The sequence below is a fragment of the Colias eurytheme genome, chromosome 24, assembly GCF_061535395.1.
Source record: "Colias eurytheme isolate Ceu_HAF_F1 chromosome 24, ilColEury1 Martin Lab GWU primary, whole genome shotgun sequence".
Lineage (NCBI taxonomy): Eukaryota > Metazoa > Arthropoda > Insecta > Lepidoptera > Pieridae > Colias > Colias eurytheme.
The window spans coordinates 6971062-6992741 of NC_143003.1; the positions used below are offsets into that span (position 1 = coordinate 6971062).

Sequence of the window (21680 nt, forward strand, 5' to 3'; positions counted from 1 at the left end):
GTGTTTTTCATTAATCTGACTTTTTCGTAAAACAACTAAATAATGATACTGTTTATAAATCTCGCTACATTTATATCTACGACAGTTTTAAACAATATAATTTCCACACACAGGCCTAGAACCAGGTCACACCTACCAATTCCGCGTCAAGGCCCTCAATGAGGAAGGTGAATCGGAACCCCTGGAAACCGACCACGGAATCCTCGCGAAGAACCCGTATGATGTACCGGCTCCTCCAGGTCTACCTGACATCGTGGACTGGGACGAGAAGTCCGTGAAGTTGAAGTGGGAACCGCCCATCAGGGATAATGGTGCACCCATCACTGGGTATATTATTGAAGCTATGGACAGGGATCGTGGGGAATTTGTTAAGGTGAGGCAAAAATAACGATTATAAAAAGAACAAATTATTTTTTAACACATTGTATTGCGACAAGAAACCAATGTAAATACTATACTTATAAGCACAATTAGATTGAAATCTGAAATGAAAAATTTAAATAACAATGCAGCTTAAATATTGTTTTTTGACAGGGACAGTAAATAATTTGTTTGTAACACATTTATCTTGTAAAGTGGATAAAATGCCTAGGAATATAATATTAATATGTTCTTTTTTATTATTTTGAAGATATGAAAACTTATAACGGACACATAATAGGATGTTGTGAAATGATGTTTCATTCTATTGATTTCAATTACAAATAGTCATATTAATGCTAAATGTAAAAGTTTTTAGATCTGTAAATTGGCAAAATGTACATTGATGGGCTTAAAAATCATCAAACTAACTCTATGGTCTCAATTTAAAGATGGCGGAAGTCCACGGCAATGTCTGCCAAGGAACAGTACCTAAACTGGAGGAGGGCAACCAATACCAGTTTAGAGTGAGGGCCGTGAACAAGGCGGGACAATCTGAACCCTCAGAGAATACTAACTGGCATACTGCAAAACCGAGATTCTGTAAGTATATAAATTTAATTTCGTTTTTTTTCAGTGGACAATAAAAGACCAAAGACAAGAAAAAATCGTTTGTTTTCAAGATTTTCAAAGTTATTGGCATCATATCTATGATGATGTCATCTGACAATAATAATAAAACAACCTACAATAAATGCTACAGTCTAAAATAACATTACTTTTGAAAAATTTGTACTCTTTGGAAAATACATTATGCCCTTTATATAATTAGAAAGATCTACAGCAATTTCTATTTAATAGAAACTAAATATGTATCCCTTTGATGTTCCTTTAAAATTGTTTCCAATTTCAAACTTACTAAAACACATAGACTTATTATAGTCCTTTCCACCTAAGATGAGTTCTGTGACACATCGATTTTTGACACGTGTAGAGATGTCGGTTACTGAAATCATATCAATTGTTTCCGATAATCGATAATATTCTATATGGAAATGAAATCGATTTGAATAAAGTACCAAAATTAGTTTTTTCGGCATTTCGCCAACAATTAACTAAGTAAACTTAGCAAACAACAGCAACAAAAAGTCAACAATAACAATTAGTAAAAATAACAGAATACCACGTAAAGTATCAATATAAAAATGCAACTTGTATACAAGGCTAACGTACTCGTACAGACGATTGACTCGATTGACAAACGATCACAAGATGGGCGCCGATTAAATGATTTTCCAACTCTATGATTTTTCAACGATCCATTTCATGTACACGAATTGCGTAGGTATTATATTTTTGTGTTATTTTATTTTATTTTTCATTATATTAAACTAAACAATACTGTTTTTGATTTATAAGCTTAAGATGTTTCATTTTTATATTTTTGGTAATAATGCCGCCATAAAATAAAAATATTATGCACTAAAATTATTTTGACTTTTTAAACATAAAATACGTAATTCGGAACACGATGAAGTGTCACAGGAATCATCCTAAATGAAAAGGACTTTAATATATAGAAGACTGGATCATTGAACAAACAAATTGCACAGTCTCCTTGGTACAAAACATACATTCTTACAATACATTCTTAACTTTATTTTACAGTGAAACCCCGTATCGACCGCACCAACCTGAACCCTATCACTGTCAAAGCTGGTCTCCCAGTTTCCCTGGACATTAAGGTGTTCGGCGAACCACCGGCCACTGTCACTTGGCACTTCAATGGCCAACAGTTGGCCAACAGGGACAATCTGGAGATCATCAACGTGGACTATAACACCAAGTTCCTGATGACCAAGAGCAAACGCGCCAATAGCGGCAAATACACCATTAAGGCGAAGAATGAAGTTGGTGAAGATGAAGCGGATGTGGAGATTATTATTGTTGGTGAGTTGGGTTAACTATTAATCAATGCAGATAATAAAATGGTCGGAAAGTCAAAACTGTATAACTATTTAATATTTTTTAAACATGCGGGTAAAACCGCAGTGCAAAGCTAGTTCACTTAAAATGTTAAATCAAACCAATTGAATATTTTATGCTATGTACGCTTTAAAGCTCGACAAAGTTCTGCATCAATTAGTTACATAGTGTGATAAGATAATCCTTTTGAATCCCTTTTTCTGTATATTTTTCTGATTCGCATTACATATATTATCTCAATCATAGTATAAAAAATATTTAGAAAAGGATTGTAATACTGTCTATTTTTCAGTCCATTTTCTTAACTATCAAATCTTCTGTATTTCTGCTGTATGTTAAGTCAATAATTTAAATCTTGTGTCTTTACTCTTTCTTTAAATATTGTATATTACTTTGTCATCAATTAACATTTACGTCATTACATTCACATCGAGAAAAGCGTGTATGCCGAGCACACGTATTAGAAGTGAAACTTCTTTAACAAGATTCCAAAATACCAAAAATGTTGCCTTTCTCCAAGACGTGATGCTATTGCCATGACGCGACCTTGAAATTTTACTCTCAATGCGCCTAAAGAAGTTTCACTTCAAAATATTTTTTGCAATTATGTTGGTGCAAATTATTTATTCAATATAATTTTGTCCAGGTAAACCATCCAAGCCCAAGGGCCCGCTAGAAGTATCCGACGTCACAAAGAACAGTTGCACACTGACGTGGCAGAAGCCGGAGGACGATGGCGGTTCGCCCATCGAGTATTATGAGATTGAGAAACTCGATCCGCTTACTGGTATGTTAACTTTGCCCAAAAAAAAATATATAAAAAGAACAATAATAACAAATTTTTTATATGAGACCTTTTTTGGTAGATATTCTTGGTCTAATTTTGTAGTATTACTTTAATTTTGGTTAATAATGCGTATTCAAAATTGTAATAGTGTATATCCAAAATTTTTATGGAATTTAATCAAAGTTCGGGGCCAGATAGCCTCTGGCAAATAAATAATATATCTGCGTATTTTTTGTCCAGATCAAATAAATTCAAACTTAAGGATTTATTTATTCATCTAGACATGGTTTAGTTTTTCTAAGACTAGAATAAGTACAGCTTGTTACTAGCAATATATGCTATAAGCTAATATATGGGCAATACAGCCTGATATAAATAAATAAAAAATAAAATAAAAGCACATTTAAATCATCGAAAGTTGAAGATAAAATGCTAACTGATCAGACTAAAAAAAAACCCTATATTCATATTCGCCATATTCTTCCAGGCCAATGGATCCCATGCGGCACGGCCAAGGACTGCAAGGCCAACGTGGCCGGCCTCCAAGAGGGCAAACCGTACAAGTTCCGCGTGAAGGCCGTCAACAAGGAGGGCGAGTCGGAGGAACTGGAGACCGAGAAGACTATTATTGCTAAGAATCCGTTTGGTGAGTAATGATTGGATAAAAAAATGTATGCGTGCACTAGAGTACACACGTAAGAAGTGAAACTTCTTTATGACCTTAAAAATGTCACGCGTACGGCGTAACGCAAAAATGTCACGCGTACGGCGTAACGCAAAAATGTTACACTAAATTTTTGTCCAACCCTGATAAAGAAGTTTCATTTCAAAAAATCAGTAGAATATTGCCTTTCAGGAAGATGTTTGCCCTTAAATAGAAATAATCGTGCAATACATACTGAATATTAAGGTTCTCTGCGTTAAAGTAAATAATAATAAAATAAGTAACGGAAAAATGTCACGCGTAACAAAAAATGTTACACTAAATTTTTTTCCAACCCCGATAAAGAAGTTTCACTTCTAAAGAGTATAATAAAGTTACATTTTGAACTTCACAACTACAGTACAATAATATTTGAGATCCACTTAAACATACTTACTTATGCAAAATTTTACAAAAGTTAATGTCATAAATAAGTATTTTTTTCCAACACTTCATTCTTAATCGAACTTAATTTTGAAAAATTTGGGATCTTCCTATACTTTTTTAAGTTTTATTGTATAATTTATAACGTAATGAACATATTACAGACGAGCCCGGCAAGCCCGGAAGACCAGAACCACGGAACTGGGACAAAGACTTCGTGGACCTGGAATGGTCTCCACCAAAGGAAGATGGAGGTGCTCCCATCACTGGATATATTATTCAGAAAAGGGAGAAGGGTAGCAGGTGCGTAGTTATTTAATTCTAAATTTTGATAAGCTCTTATTTTATTTTATATTCTATATTTAGAGAAAATGCTATTCGTTTAAGGGCCGATTTTTCAATGTTTGGATAAAACTTATTCGTCGAATAATGTATAAAACTACCATTGTAAAAACGTATTCTAATTGCCCGTATTTGACAGTTTACGTGACATTTTAATATTATCGTGTAATACTTTATTGGACGGATAAGTTTTATCCAAGCATTGAAAAATCGGCCCTAACTTATATAATTAAATCTTATAAAATGAAGGTACAATCTAACCAGAATGTTTGTATTGTATCAAAAAGAACAAATTATTCACAATATATTGTAGTTAATTAAAATTATTCACATGTAGAAAATTAGTATGAATTAAAGCATACATAATATTTTTATAATTGATTCACCTCATTTTTTTTATAGATTGCCATGTTGTGTACATTGTAAAATAGCATTTAATAATCCTTGAAATATGTCATAAATTTATAAAAATTTTAAGAGAAAAATCTAAATATCACAATAAAGGTAATACCAGTGTCAAACTGAAAACTGTAATTGCGTCTTACAATTTACAATTTTTTTCCTATTTCTCCTCATAATGTATAATTTTTTCCACCAGAGTCTGGTCAGACTGTCTGCGCACAACGGGCGAGCGTCCGACCGGCCGCGTTACAGACGTGGAGGAAGGACACGAGTACCAGTTCCGCGTGATTGCGGTGAATAAGGCTGGACCTGGTGAACCCTCGGAGCCCAGCAAGTCGGTGGTTGCTAAGCCGAGATTCTGTGAGTAGTACCCTGAAGTACAATATATTCAATAATATAAAAACATGAAAATAAAACGGTACACTCAAATGTGTGCACATAATGTTTAGATTTAATAATGATCCTTCATTTGAATGTGATTTTGAATTTGACTATTAACACAGTGCTGTATGGATATTTTTATTGTAGGAAATTATAAAATGCTATTAGGTGAAATATGCCCGCATACCATTTAATTAAAAAAATATTTTGTTTCAAAACATGCATTCTAACAATTTTTTATTTTTTATGTCATAGAGTAACTGATCCATGGTTATAAACATACAAAGTATAACATACAGCAAATTTACTCAAATCCCATAATACATCAAATTTATTCAAATCCCATAAAATATCCTATAATTATGGCATATTTTTATATTTCTTGTATATTTATTACAATATATTTCAATATACAGTGGCACCGCACATCGACCGCAAGAACCTTCAAAAGCGCAAGATCAAAGTGGGGCAGACGCTTAAATTCGAAGCAGATGTCAAAGGAGAACCCGAACCAACAATTACCTGGACCCGTAATGACCAGGTCCTAAAATCTGATGAGCGTCTCAAGATCGAGAACCAAGATTACCATACGACCTTCGTACTCCAGAAGGTCACTAGAGCTGATGGTGGAAAATACGTGGTGACTGCGAAGAATGATACAGGCGTGGATAGTGTAGAGATTGAGGTCACTGTGGTCAGCAAGCCGGCTAAACCGAAGGGACCTTTGAAGGTTGGTAGATTGCTTTATTAAGCTTTTTAAGCTGCTTTTTTATGTCAGAGCAAGCAAAGGGGCAGGTGGGCCACCTGCTGTTAAGTGGTCACCACCGCCCATAAACACTTGTAACACTAGAAGTGTTGCAGGTGCTTTGCCGGCCTTTTATGGACAAATAAGCTCTTTTCTTGAAGGCCCCAATGCTTGATTGATTGCTTGATTAAGTGCATTTGATTTTCCCGGTTATTGCTATGTCCAGTAAGTGTTCAAATGAAGAAGTTGCTATAGCGTAAATAAATTAGGCTTTCGTAAAACGACTAGTTAAAATTTTTGCTGTTCTTTACTAAAATTATTATTTTTTGATTATTGATGATTTATTAATGTAGCATAGGACATCAAATATTGATGATTATTGCCATTGCAGACGCAATAAGTCTTTATAATTCTAACTACCTTTTATTTATTATATTTGCCTACAGATAATCTTATAATTTATCTTGAATGTGACATAATATTCGTAGCAAATACCTCAATTAACCTCAATCCCAGGTATCGGACGTCAAAGCGGACGGCTGCAAGCTCCAATGGGAAGCCCCAGAAGACGATGGTGGTGAACCAATCGAGAGCTATGTGGTCGAACGTATGGACACCGAGACCGGAAGATGGGTACCTGTATGTACCACTAAGGTACCGGAAGCTGACGTCACAGGCCTCAATGAGGGCAAGGATTACATGTTCCGAGTGAAGGCGGTCAACCCTGAGGGTGAAAGTGAACCGTTAGTGACGGAAACGGCTACAACTGCTAAGAATCCGTATGGTGAGTTCATTTCATTTTTATCAATGCCTCGTAAACCTACAGATGTTCACATGATATTTAGTTCAATGTGTAATTACTGGAAAATGTTTTGTAACTTTGTCTTTTTTTATTTTAACGCATTCTGGAATCCTAAAGAGGTAACGTATGATAATTAATAAAATATTTTTACAATCCGGATACAAAACATAGAAAAAAATAGACTTCAAAAAGAGTAATTACCGCGTTTCTTATCGCGGCATTCCCATTTTATGGTAACTCATTTACTGCTTACAAAAAGTACAGTATTAAAAAATATTTTGCCTTTGTCTACATCTATATCTTAATAAAGTTTAAGTGTACTGTGTTTATATGTACTCTAATAGATAGAAAATGCTATCTATCTTTTGTTTTGGCGTCCCAATAAGCTTACTAGCGATAAGCTAAACTATCTCTGATCACTATCTATCGTCTGGAGGTCTAACTGCTTTCTAGAGGTATATTTTTCTCTTTGAATTTGTCTATTAGAGCGGTCCAATAACGTTCCGACAGCTGTCAGCCAGTAATGGCCGTTCCCAATATCGTATCTATCTTACGATAGATAGAACCTTACTAGCTATCGGAGATAGCTGTCTATCTATAACCGTAGTTTGAATATTGGGAACGGCCATAAATGTTCTGAGTGTTTCTTTTTCAATACTTAATGTTTTCTTACACTTTAAATGTTTTGTTTTACTATATTTATATGTTTACAGGCGAACCAGACGCTCCCGGCAAGCCAGACATCAAAGATTGGAGCGCCAACCACGCGGACCTCAAGTGGGAGAAACCCACGGACGATGGTGGGGCTCCCATCACTGGGTATATTGTGGAGAAGAAGGACCGCGATACTGGCAAGTGGGTGAAGGCTGTTGAGGTTAGTAAGAGTTACCTATTTACCTATATCGATGCTAATTTATACGGTTTCGTCATATTTTATCACCCCGAACTGGTTTCTACACTTATTTCTTACAATCCTTGTAGTCCTCCACGTTGAATTAATTTTTAATTCATTATATTTAAAAAAAAAGACGTGTTGCACTCCGGGAGTGCCGGCAGAAGTGAAAACTTGATTATTAACGTCGAGCATGTTTGATATTTTGGAATGGTATCCGTCTCGCTTTTTCGATCAGGTCACGTGTCCTGACGCGAGTTTAAGATTTTATACCCATTACAGAAAAAGTGCTCAACGCCGCTAAAAAAGTTTTCACTTCAAAAATTAAACGATATGAAAAACCATGCATCTTTTCATTTTGGACATTAATTATTTAATATTGACTATTAAACATCTACAGAATCGACATTGAAGTAAAAGAAAATTTCATTTAACTGATGATAGTTTTATTTTTCAAAACGTGCATTCTCAATTCCAAAACCGGAAAACCTTTTATTTCACACGAATTCAGTTTGTCACTAAAATTTCTAACGAATTTATTTCTGCTACCCAGATCAAAGTTTCGTGAGACTTATTGTTTCATACCATCTCATACAGACTAATCATAATGTGTATTTTATTTATTAATTAAATTTCAATTTCCTATACATATCTGTATCTAATTTATAAATATAATTTCCAGGTGCCCGGCAACAAAACAGAAGCCCGCGTGCCAGATCTGATCGAAGGCAAGACGTACCAATTCCGTGTGAAGGCGATCAACAAGGCCGGCCCTGGAAAGGCCTCCGCGCCCACGGACAACTTGCTGGCTAAGGATAGATTTGGTTAGTTATATCAAACTATTAATATATTTTTTTTGGATGAAGATTTTGTATGAATTTCAACGACTCTTATACTATTTTTCGGAAGAAGTGTTTTCGTCCGGCTCGAAGGACCTGCAATAATATCAAATATATGATTTACCACAGACATAGATAGACTACGCAAGTACCGCGATCTGTATGAAAACCAAGCGTGTCATATTTTTTGTACTGACCTTGACGCGTTATGACGTCACGAGCGCTTTTTAGTGATGGTAATTTCATTTTACGCTTAATCGATTAGGACGCCACTCGCGCGGTGATTCTAGTATCGTCCTATCCCATCGAAGTAAATCGAAAGATATCAGATCAAACTAGATCTATGTCTAGGTAGAATAAATGAATCGTAATCGATTACTAAATCGATTCAAGACAGAAAAATGATAATTACCATAGACAGAGGAATGATAAAATAAAGTTATAAACCTTTTAATATTCTAACAAGTAAACTAATGTGTTTTAGCTTTTTCTTACATATGCCCATTGTGTTACCATGTACTACGTACTAGAGAGGCCATCGAAAGAAAGTAATGAAACTGTCAATCAATCAATCTTTATGTCCCGTTGCATCGATCCATTTTTCTTTTATGTTCGGGTTACTTGGAAAACTGAAAAAACAGACATAGTCTAAGCAATAAGGAGTTTTCTTAAAAAACTCCCAAGATGACACTTTAACTAATGGCGTCCATGTCATAATATTTATTTTTAGTATCTTTGTATTAAAATACTTAAAAGTTCTAGGTCAAGTCGTATTAAATGACAAAAAAAATCTATGCCTTTTTTTCTGAAAAATTGCTCCTTCAAATTATCATTTTTCTGTTCGATTATAAAATCGATTAGAATCGAGAACTGTTGCATCAAATGAACATCACTAACCACAAAATTGGACAGAAAAATGAGAACAGAAAAATGAGAAGACGCTATTCATTGCTTGTTATCATACGACGCGATCTTTACCGTGCCAAGTAAAAGCCGCAATGTATTCCGAATCATTCCGTATGGTTTGGTATCCATGTTTGTCACGATCGTTTTCCACAGATATTCGTTATTTGATTTTAAAATAAATAGTGCATATTCTGATTAGAAAATTACTTACCGGTGGAAGGAAACATCTCCGATAACTCGGCCACTCACAGCTGTGGAGTTTCTACAGTTTATAACGGCGCAATTCGGCATTTTACTTTATTCAGCTTCACGTCTTTCCTTGGCGAACTGCAAGCGCGGACTGAGTGTAGGCCAGCGTCAAGTAAGGTTCATAAACTTAGTTTGGACACGGGAAGTACATACACTCGCTTAGTCTATCTTGATACATGTCTGTGTGATTTACACTTATAGTTGAGTTTTTTGTATCTAGAATGTAGTTACAAATTATTCTATATCTCCACTACTAACACTACATAGTTAACTCTTTCTCTATTTTTGAAGCAACTGTTGTTCATCCGACTTGAAGGACCAATAATAATTATATCAAGTGTAATAATATTATAATAGTTGAGATGTGTAGTATCTCCTACACAATTAGTTGTATATAAAATATTCTACATACTTATTGTTAATCAAAATCAGCTTGAATAGTTTTCTTCTGTCTAACTTCAGTGTTAAATTCTTCTGTGTATCATAAATTATTATTTAATTAATAACTGCATATTACTCATAGATATTACTAAATTATTTTTATCATTTACAGCCCCACCAAAGATCGATCGCACAAACATGCGCGACCTGACTCTGAAGGCGGGACAGAACATCAGGCTCGACGTCAAGGTCAGCGGTGAACCGCCGCCGACTAAGACTTGGTAAGATGTATTTCATTAAAAATAATTATTATCAGAACAATAGTAAGAAAAAAATGTGTGCGTGAACTAGTGTACACACGTTAGAAGTGAAACTTCTTTTTGACCTTATTTTTCAAAAAATAATTTACTATATGCAACTTTACAGAAATACGTCGAATCACGCGTGGTAGGGATAAGAAAAAGATGGCGCGTAACGGAATAATGTCACGCGTAACGAAAAAATGTTACAATAAATTTTTTTCCAACCCCGATAAAGAAGTTTCACTTCAATAAGTAGTTTTATAAAATAATCAGAAAAACTCATGTTCTACTCACTCGAGATGTGTATCACGATGCTTTTAAAAGCAATAAGACTTATAAATATATATCAGAAAAAAAGATCAATTTGTAAAGTAAGCAATGAGCAAAAAAACTTGCATATTATACTGAATTTAATACATACCTGATTTTCAAACTTGTTAGCATTTATTTGAAAGATGTTTCATTGTCCACTTAATAAATAAGTTATCATCTTTGCCTTATAAAGATCTTTTTATGAAATGAATAACCTTCTATTTTAACATATTTCTAACTACATATTGATATTTCCGCATACTAAATACCCCCAAAACCATCAGGTTCCACAACAAAGAGCGTCTCTCAACCCGGGAAGACCTCACAGTAGACGCAGAAGACTACAGAACGAAGCTATCCGTGGTTGTCGCGTCACGCAAGCACAGCGGTACATACGTGCTGAAGGCTGAGAACAGCAGCGGCAAGGATGAAGCCACTATACAAGTTATTGTCCTGGATGTGCCCGCTAAACCTGAGGGGCCTTTGAAGGTGAGAAAAATGAGCGATGTTTGGTAGAAAGTTCAAAAAGAAATAGTTTAACTTAACCTGGACAGAGTAAAATTTTTTAACGATATGACGGTATAGACCGGGAGATACTGACACAAAATTTCGAGTCATTTGTAACAGGATGGCGGTTCTACAGGGGTCTTAGTACGCAATGACAAAAAGAAAAACGATGGTGTGAACACTGGTACCGGCGGCTTAGTCGCGTGGGCGTTAGTCGAACTCGTCGTAAAAATAGCGAAAGTCAAACGATTTGTAACACAAAAATTTTAGAATTTACCGATAGCCCATAAAAAGAAGTAGGCGGTAGTGTCATGCCATACTTTTCCGGTGTGACTTACAGCCCGCCATACCGACGCAAATGTGTTGATTTAAAAAAAAACAATTCAACCATTTGTACCAGGCTAACTTTTGCACAGGTAACCATAGTCGTGTAGCCATTTATGAAAATCACCATACCATACTTTTCGGACGATTCCAAATGGTCGCCATACCGCCGAAAATCTGCAAAAATTTTTTTTTTCGCCAAACTTTTTGTACCAGTATTGCATTTGGATTTTTGGAGAGTATTTGATAAAATGTGACCATTATTATATTTGCCATACTTCTAGTAGGGGGAAAAAGTGCTGCCATACTTCATAAATAAATTTATTATTAATTTATAGAAGTGAACTTCTATAAATTAATTTCTACCACCTAGATCTTTGAAATTTTGTATTTATATTTGTTGAACCTCAAACTTATGGGAAAGATTAATGCCATACTGTTACAAATCGTTCAAAATACGAATAAAATCATACAATAAAAAAAAATCTTATACACATTCGCCACCTCCCACAGGTATGGCATTATCACACTTCTATTTATAATCATTCAGGAGTTGTTGAAAAAAAAATTTAGGGTGTTACAAATGGTACGGCGAAAAAAAAATTTGCAGATTTTCGGCGGTATGGCGACCATTTGGAATCGTCCGAAAAGTATGGCATGGCGATTTTCGTAAATGGCTGCACGACGATGGTTACCTGTGCAAAAGTTAGCCTGGTACAAATGGTTGAATTGTTTTTTTTAAATCAACACATTCGCGTCGGTATGGTGGGCTGTAAGTCACACCGGAAAAGTATGGCATGACACTACCGCCTACTTCTTTTTTATGGGCTATCGGTAAATTCTAAAATTTTTGTGTTACAAATCGTTTGACTTCGCTATTTTTCCGACGAGTTCGACTAACGCCCACGCGACTAAGCCGCCGGTACCAGCGTTCACACCATCGTTTTTCTTTTTGTCATTGCGTACTAAGACCCCTGTAGAACCGCCATCCTGTTACAAATGATTCGAAATTTTGTGTCAGTATCTCCCGGTCTAGTAGTTTAATATATAGATACTATTGGTAAAATTTTGACCAATATCCTATTGATCCGCTAGAATAATATTACGATCGAGTAATACACGATTATCCAATTAATTTATAAGATGACGATTTGTGGCAGTTATTTTTTATTTCTCGTTTTATGGTGCAATTAGTTTCGAATTAGATTTCGCTTATTCATGTTTTGCTTTTATAACAAAGTAAAAACGATAAAAAAAATTGGTTGTCTGTAAAGTCGGTTTACTGACGATAGTTGAACGTGACAACGTCCGATTGTGCTTCTTTGTCGCTCGTTCCGCGCTCTCGCTTGCACTTCAAGCCTTACATGGAACGCCTCAGAGCGAGGTAACGCCGCATGAGTCATGTTTTTCGTGCGTGCAGCCGGCTCTATCGAATTACGTCAAAAATCCTATCAGAAATTACGGAGCTTATTTGTAGTTAGGGATACTAATAGTTTTAGCTTCTTGCTAAAATGTTGCAAATGAACATTAAAAACTTTCAACTTATTATTGAATCGCTAGAATAATATTGTTTCTGAGTAAAACACGAGCAAATATATAAGAATTTATGGAATGGGATTAAATTATCAGGCATATGTATTGATATTTCTATATTGTAGGATGATTTTTAACAAGGTGCATAATTCTTTATAATTCCGTGCCCTATTATGCAATCAGTTCTGAATTTATATTTTGAATCATCCACATATTATGTAACACTTGTCTTTTTATTTATTCCTTTTGTTATCATCAGTAGAAAAATTCGACCGCATAAACATGATTTATCTTTATTTAATCATCCAATTCCATTTTACTAATCAAATAAATATTCTCCCCAGATATCCGACGTGCACAAAGAGGGTTGCACGCTCAAATGGAACGCACCACTCGACGATGGCGGAGCTCCAATCGACCATTACCTGGTCGAGAAACTGGACACAGAAACCGGTAGATGGCTCCCGGCCATGAAGACCAAGGATCCGAAGGCTGAGGTTGAGAACCTGGTGCCAGGGCATGAGTACAAGTTCAGGGTGTCTGCGGTCAATAATGAGGGTGTTTCGGAGCCGCTAGAGGGAGAACAGTCGATTATTGCTAAGAATCCGTTCGGTGAGTTTTGATATTTTGTGATATTGGCTCTGGTATTCTATAAATGTGTGTTCAAAATTATATTATCATATAGTAGGTTAGATTCGGACAAAAAAATATGTTTGTGACAAAAATCGCTTCTAAGCTTGTACGTGTACAACCACAAAATTTTTATAGACGATCATAAAACTTATAATATTATATAATAGTATGTTCGTTCGTACGTTTTGATAACAATCAAGGTGCTATAAACGAAACATAATCATAAAAAATATTAAATAAAACATATCAAACAATATTGAACCTTCCGTTAAATTACCTTAAAATTCATTTCCAGACGAGCCCGGCAAGCCCGGAACACCGGAAGTGGTCGACTGGGACAAGGACCACGTGGACCTCAAGTGGCAGAAGCCGATCAAAGATGGCGGCGCCCCCATCACTGGATACATCATTGAAAAGAGGGAGGTCGGATCGCCCAAGTGGGTGAAGGCCTGTGAGGTTAGTACACAATAAAAAATAAATTATGAAATATTACAACAGACACAATATTTATAAAACAACACGTCACGTCATGTAACAACACGACACGTCACGACACCACACGTCACAACATGTCACGTCAGATATTAGTGTATTGTGTTTATTGATTTACATCAATAAAGATGTTTATATTTTTTTATTCCAACAGGTCGGTCCAAATGACAACGAGAAAGCCACAGTTGGTAATCTCGACGAAGGTACTGAATACGAGTTCCGCGTCAGAGCCGTGAACGAAGCCGGGCCCGGGGAACCCAGTGACGCTAGCAAGTCTGTCACTTGCAAACCTAGGAGATGTGAGTATTTATTACATATACATAATATATATTATTATCTATAATATCAATTAGGTTAAGCTTTAAGCTGTAAGGTGAACCTAAAGTATTGATCGACCACATTTTGCCAATTTTGTACTGGAAAATCATAGAGTATTTTGTAAAAACTTATTTTATTCATTTTTGTTGGGGCAGCTAACAGCAAACAGATATATTACAAAATCAAAATAAAAGTGCTTGTTATAAACTAGCACATATGAATATAAAAAAGTATATAATAAAAGCGGTTTTCTACCTAATTGGCTTGATATTATCTTCACGCAAGGAGCGCTTCAATTATGATCCTATGTATTGCAATACCTGCGCAAGATTGCAAATATGTTTGTATGTTTGTATGCAATAAATGATTTTATTTGACTTTTTTTCTATATTTCAGTGGCACCAAAGATCGACCGTCGCAGCCTCCGCGCCATCAAAGTGCGTGAAGGCGAGCCGATATCTCTCGACGTTAAAGTGTCTGGCGAACCCCCACCGGATGTGGCCTGGTCGCTCAATGGCAAGATGGTCACTAGTGGCAACGGGTTGAAGTGTATGTATTTTTTTAATAATATTTATTTAGTGCTTACAGGATGGGCAGGTTACAAAAAAAAATCTGCAGTAAACAGAATACGATATAGATAGATATCTTAGGAAAATAAATAAAGTATTTTCATTGCCATGTATAAGTCTTTCACAACACAAACAACGTGCTATGAATTGTATTACTATAGATGTTGTGGTATCATAGAAATATACCTGTTAGATTGAAAAACGAAGTGATCTAAAAAAATTTTTTCAAAAAAATTCTGTTGTTAATACCATCGTACCTCAATTCATGGATCAGCTCGTTTCTAAGACCCCATATAATCTTTTCAAAATACATTTTATCAACAATTACCCCGCAAAACGTAAATGTTTTCAAAATATATTTTATTTATATTTTTGTACATCTTTCAGTGGTGAACGTGCCCTACTTGAGCAAGTACCAACACTCAAGCCCGCGCAGAAAGGACTCTGGCACTTACAAGATCCAAGCCACCAATAAGTATGGTCAAGACACCGCTGAAGTCGAGATCACTGTTGTTGGTAAGTTGCAGTGGAAGATGAACCTTATTTATATGCATATAAGGTTATTTTTTAAGCTGACATATTTTTCTTAAGAGAAATTGTTTGAAAGTGAAAGAGCATTATTGTTTGTAATGAAGGAGATAGGATATTTATCAATGTTAAATGATGTCGGAAAGTTAATGTTATATATTTTATAGTTGAATTGAATAGGAATTCTTAATTATAAGTTGAGATTAAAAAAAAACACCAGTTATTACATCAGCCTTTTCAGACAAGTTAAATTTGACATTGAACTTGATCAGCAACAACTTTTTTTTTATGTCAGAGCAAGCAAAAGAGCAGATGGGCCACCTGATGTTAAGTGGTCACCACCGCCCATAAATACTTGTATCACTAGAAGTGTTACAGGTGCTTTGCCGGCCTTTTATGGACAAATAAGCTGCGCTTTTTTATCCAAAGCATACATAATAATCATAGATAATGTAATAAATGTTATATGTTTTGTATATATTATATATAAAATATATACAATTTTTGATTTTACATCGATATTAATAAATTTGACCATGTACTGTCCTATCTCTTTCACTTTCAAACTACATATTTCCACTTTATTACCAGTAATCAATTTTTTCACCATCAAACAAAAGTTTCAGTACCAGATTAATAAATATATAGGGTGTCCCACTTTCGGTATACTAAGCGCAAAGGGACTTGTAGTTTTGCATACGCTGAGTACGTAAAAAATACTTATAAAATTCCAGACGCATTTTTTTTTCAAATAGAGGAATTCTTAAAATTCCATGTGTACACCCCTAACAAGCAACCCGCCCAACTTTGCCACCCGCACGTGAGCTATCATTTAAGATTATGTTTTCATAGACAAAATGCTCACATTAGCGAAGCGGTATATGCCGGCTGCACCAAGCTAGAGAAGAAAACATGGATTTTCAGGAAAAATTCAGCAAAAAAATTTTGACGTAATTTTATTTTTTTACTATTTTTTACGTGATCAGTGTATGCAAAACTACAAGTTCCTTCGCGCTTAGTATACCAATAGTGGGACACCCTGTATATATCAGAGTTGATTATACCGAGGACACCTAATTTTTTGTAAAATTGTCTCAGTGCCCACGATACAGGCTTGCCTAGTGTGGGTACTATTACCTAGATAAAGCCAAATGTATGTAAAACGTGCAACATAAATACAATTGTAACTGTGTAAAACATATGTATGGTTTTTAAATAAATATATTTTTCATTTTTTCATTAATAAATATATAATCTTCCAGGCAAGCCCGACAAACCTGAAGGACCGCTCGAAGTATCGGACATCCACAAGGAAGGTTGTACACTCAAGTGGAAGCGTCCCAAGGACGACGGCGGCGAGCCCATCGAAGCGTACCTCGTTGAGAAGTACGACACCGAGACTGGCGCTTGGCTGCCCGTGGGCAAGACTATTGGGAACGTGCCTGAGATGGAGGTGAGGGTTTTAGACTTAAAAAAATATGTAAAGTTGTATAAGGGCCGATTTTTCAATGGTTGGATAAAACATCCGTCTATTGAAGTATTACACGATAATATTAAAATGTCACGTAAACTGTCAAAAACGGGCAAAACGTATTCTACGTTTTTAAAATGGTAGTTTTATACATTATTCGACGAATAAGTTTTAACCAAGGATTGAAAAATCTGCCCTAAGTTATACAAAGTTATACATCTTTTTAAATTATCACAGATTGGGAAGGTCATTTCTAGCGAGAAGAATTGGCTGAAAACTCGATAATTGGTCATTCTAAAGTTTCTTTGTCCATATACAACATTTCAACATAATTAAAATTCATTGGCTGTATAATAAAAAGATCTTGAGAGAATGTTCAAGAATGATCAAGATAAAAAGATATTCGTTTATTGCTATTATGATACTATGAATTTTGATTAAAAAAAGAAGCATAAAGTCTCCTTTGATATCGCTTCTTGTTTTGTCTTGTTTAATATGGTAATCAACTGGTCCTTCGAGGACCTTTACCTGTAATGTGTTAACGATATTTACCTATAATATTTTTAACGATGGCTTATCAGCAATCAAAAATCAGAAACCTCTAAAGTGATTTCAATAGCAATATATGCCCTAAACATCTTTTTTTACAAGCAAATAAGTTTTATTTCTTAAAAATCCCTGTCTAAAACACATGTTTAAATAAATAACTTTCTAGGTTGACGGTCTGATCCCCGGCCACGAGTACAAGTTCCGCGTGAAGGCGATCAACAAGGAGGGCGAGTCTGAGCCTCTAGAGACCTTCGGACCCATTGTCGCTAAGGATCCGTTCAGTAAGTTTAACTTACAATAATAATTAATCAAACTTTTTTTTTTGAAGTGAAACTTCTGTATCGGGGTTGGAAAAAAATTTAGTGTAACATTTTTTCGTTACGCGTGACATTTTTCCGTTACGCGCCATGTTTTTCTTATCCCTACAGGCGTGATTCGAAGTATTTCTGTAAAGTTGCATATAGTAAATTATTTTTTGAAAAATAAGGTTATAAAGAAGTTTCACTTCTTACGTGTGTACACTAGTACACGCACACTTTTTTTTTCTATTAAGTGAAGCATGTAAAATTTGCGTGTCTTGTTCGTAGCAATAGTTTACTATAAAATTTATTTGCAATAAACAGAGTCATCTTGTAATCGTAATCTACTCGTATAAATTTGTATGCCAATTTTTTGGCGAATTGTGCGGATGTGAAATTTATTACCTATATAAAAACTTTGTAACCACAATTCTGATAAATAAATTATCATTTCATTTAATTTCAAATCTGTTGTTATTGCATCAAATTCAAATTCCAATTCAAATATATTTATTTGCTCGTATATGGTTCATAAGGGTGTTACACAATTTTTTTTATATCGCTTAGACTGCCATTTTAAATGGCGTGCAAAAATTTACAAATTAATACAGTCAAATTATAAATCTGTTTTTAATGAGTGTAATCTATATTTTATTTCCAATTCATTCTTAATCACTTGAACACATTTTATCTCAATAAAAACCTGTTTTCTCCCCACAGCGGTACCAGACGCTCCATCGACCCCGGTACCAGACGACTGGTCGGCCAACCACGTGGACCTCAAGTGGGAGGCTCCGCTATCGGACGGCGGGTCTCCGGTCATCGGATACATTGTTGAGATGAAGGACAAGTACAGCCCGCTGTGGGAGAAGGCGGTGGAGACTCATACACCGACCCCTAGCGCTACTGTTAACGGGTAAGTTTGGATTGGCAGGATAATATACGTCGTGGGGGTCGTGGGGTAGGATTTGGGGGGTTTGGAGGGAAATAGAAAAAAAAAACGTGCCGAGCCGAAAATTTCTTTGGTAAGATTCAAAGATAGCAACATCGTCGCCGTACTCCATGACGTGACGGTATTTCCGGACGATGTTGCAATTTTTAAACGCGCCTTTTTAAGTTTCACTTCAAAAATCTAGGAATTTCTGCAAACAATTCTTTAAGATGCTATTGCTATTGTGTGGGTTGAGTAGAAATTATCATTCATTGATTTTTTTTTGTAGTAAGAGTAGCATTATCAGAATGATTATAAATTTGGTAGTATTTAAAACTTTTAAAACGCATGCTTAGAGCACTTTAAAATATTATCAACTATGGTAAAATAACAGTACGACTACTTCTTTTAACTTCATATCAATAAAAATTAACATTCTTTCGTAATAATAATGATAAAATTTCCACTTTATATCAGAGCGTACAACTTTCCTACAAATTGCATAATGCATTTATCATTTCTCTTTTTATACAAGCGTAAATATCTTCCCTACAAGTTACAAAAAACCAATAAATTAATTTCCCAACTTCCACAGACTAATCGAAGGCAACGAATACCAATTCCGCGTGATAGCCATCAACAAAGCGGGTCAGAGTAAGCCCTCTGACGCAAGCAAGACATTCGTCGCTAAACCACGGTTCCTAGCACCAAAGATTGACAGGCGTTATCTCCGGGATGTGACGTTATCTGCCGGCTCCACGCTGAAGCTGGAAGCTGCTATTAGTGGTGAACCGGCTCCAGCTGTTGAATGGAGGTATGCTTTACTAAAAAATAGAAACAAAATATGCTTATTTATAAAACGTGGGAATGCTTTAAAACTATGAAAAACATGATTCATCATATTGAAGTGAAACTTCTTTATCGGGGGTGGACAAAAATTTTGTGTAACATTTTTGCGTTACGCCGCGCGCGTGACATTTTTGCGTTACGCCGTACTCGTGACATTTTTGCGTTACGCCGTACTCGTGACTATATACATTATACATGTTATATTAAAGTGATCAGCAAAATCAAAGGGTTTGTTTTAATTCTAATTCCAGTGAATTTCTAAAAAAAGTAAATAAGTAATTACATCTATTTTTCTAATACTTAGGTGTAATAATGGTATTTATTTTTCTAAGTTATTTATGATTAACCTCACTTTTTGATTGTATTTTTCAATACACTAACACGTGGGTGGAATTATGGTATCAATTTTTTCTAATACTTGAATGTTGATTGTGGTATTTATTTTTCTAAAATTGTATTTAAAGTTAACCTCAGTTTTTGATTGAATTTTTTAAAACACCAACACGTGGGCGAGATCATGTTATTTATTTTTCAAGTTATTTAAGCTTAACCTCTGTCATAATATGTATATATACTATGTGCGTCATTAATTTCTGACTGTTTCGAGATTTCGACATTAGGAATTTATATTTATTACCTCTATTGTTCGAACAAAAATAAGTTACCGCCTTTAAGAACTTGCCGACAATGTAAGTACAGTATTGTTTCTTAGAAAACATTTTAGGAGTATACGATAATAAATCTATGACTCACGTTAACACGTGTTTGCTTGATTGGTGTTCAATTATGATTTTGTGAATTCAATATTTATAAGAATAAACCTCAAACTCTTTCAGCCGTACAAATAAAAACTTGCTTATTCAAACCTTATGCAATGCATAGATATGATAAGAATAAATAAAGAATAAGGATGTCATAATTTCTTACAAATAAATTTGGAATAACATCGATGTAACTATGTTCACGCTATGCAATAGGCGCGAAGCGGCAACGTCGCAATTCATTCACAAAATTATGAAAAACATTGAAATTGTCTACGGTTAAGCCTTGGTGCTGTCATTCGCTGACGCTCGTTTGACAGTTGACTTCGTCGAATTTGTTGAGAAGTTTCATCATACGATGTTCTGTTTATTTATTTTTTTAATATTTAATGGAAATAATTTAAATATATCATTAAATATGCAAGCAAATGATAGATAACGCTATCCAATATCTGGAGAACAGAAGATATACCCACCTTGAGATAGAGAGTTGCCAAATAACTGGTACTCAAAACATACAACTCCAGGCGGCAGGCTTAGAAGATTTATATTTTCAACGAAAGTGTATATTATTGTGATAAGTTTAGAAATAAGTTTTATGTATGTATGGTTTGGCGCATGTTGTAAATAAATAAATCATTATAAATATCAAAAGGGTTTTTCATAATTTCGTATATTTTGACATTTCATACAAAATTTTCCATTTCAATAGGTACGTAATGAAATTATTAATTTGCTCAACTTTTTCTACTTCTCGTATTACTCTCATTGCTATTATCTCAAATTTAGATTGAAAATTGCTTCTAAAACTTGTAAAACACAGCACAATGTACTAAAAGATATGTTACAACTCGGTTATGTCAGACTTATACTAGGGTGGTAGCCGTAATAAGGACGGAATAGCATTAGTATGAATACTTATTACGAAGTTATACTAGGTTACATTTATTTCGTGTTTATTTGTATGATTTTTCCTTATTCTTAGTTTATTCTTTGCACAAAATGTTATAACTCGTTTATTTGTACGGCTGTTTATGTCCAATCAAAATCCGCCTAAGTCGAAATCCTTTATAAGTTGAAAACTCTATATAACTCGAATTTTTTGGCGTCTCCCTTGGTCTTTTGAACTACCGCACGAGCTGA

General features: G+C 34.9%; 1 protein-coding gene across 1 annotated transcript in view; it reads left to right on the plus strand.

Annotated features, from left to right (window-relative positions):
- The window catches only part of bt (projectin protein bent), a 152059-nt gene that overhangs the window by 65207 nt on the left and 65172 nt on the right, over nucleotides 1–21680 (plus strand). The window contains exons 92-113 of the mRNA XM_090115688.1: nucleotides 114–373; nucleotides 813–963; nucleotides 2029–2310; nucleotides 2993–3133; nucleotides 3621–3779; nucleotides 4385–4523; nucleotides 5161–5324; nucleotides 5762–6075; nucleotides 6607–6874; nucleotides 7606–7766; nucleotides 8467–8608; nucleotides 10332–10440; nucleotides 11058–11262; nucleotides 13482–13749; nucleotides 14066–14226; nucleotides 14417–14561; nucleotides 14977–15129; nucleotides 15537–15665; nucleotides 16940–17130; nucleotides 17864–17978; nucleotides 18717–18912; nucleotides 19523–19741. Coding sequence (XP_089971814.1) covers nucleotides 114–373; nucleotides 813–963; nucleotides 2029–2310; nucleotides 2993–3133; nucleotides 3621–3779; nucleotides 4385–4523; nucleotides 5161–5324; nucleotides 5762–6075; nucleotides 6607–6874; nucleotides 7606–7766; nucleotides 8467–8608; nucleotides 10332–10440; nucleotides 11058–11262; nucleotides 13482–13749; nucleotides 14066–14226; nucleotides 14417–14561; nucleotides 14977–15129; nucleotides 15537–15665; nucleotides 16940–17130; nucleotides 17864–17978; nucleotides 18717–18912; nucleotides 19523–19741 — 4072 coding nt within the window. The remainder of the gene's footprint in view (nucleotides 1–113; nucleotides 374–812; nucleotides 964–2028; nucleotides 2311–2992; nucleotides 3134–3620; nucleotides 3780–4384; nucleotides 4524–5160; nucleotides 5325–5761; nucleotides 6076–6606; nucleotides 6875–7605; nucleotides 7767–8466; nucleotides 8609–10331; nucleotides 10441–11057; nucleotides 11263–13481; nucleotides 13750–14065; nucleotides 14227–14416; nucleotides 14562–14976; nucleotides 15130–15536; nucleotides 15666–16939; nucleotides 17131–17863; nucleotides 17979–18716; nucleotides 18913–19522; nucleotides 19742–21680) is intronic.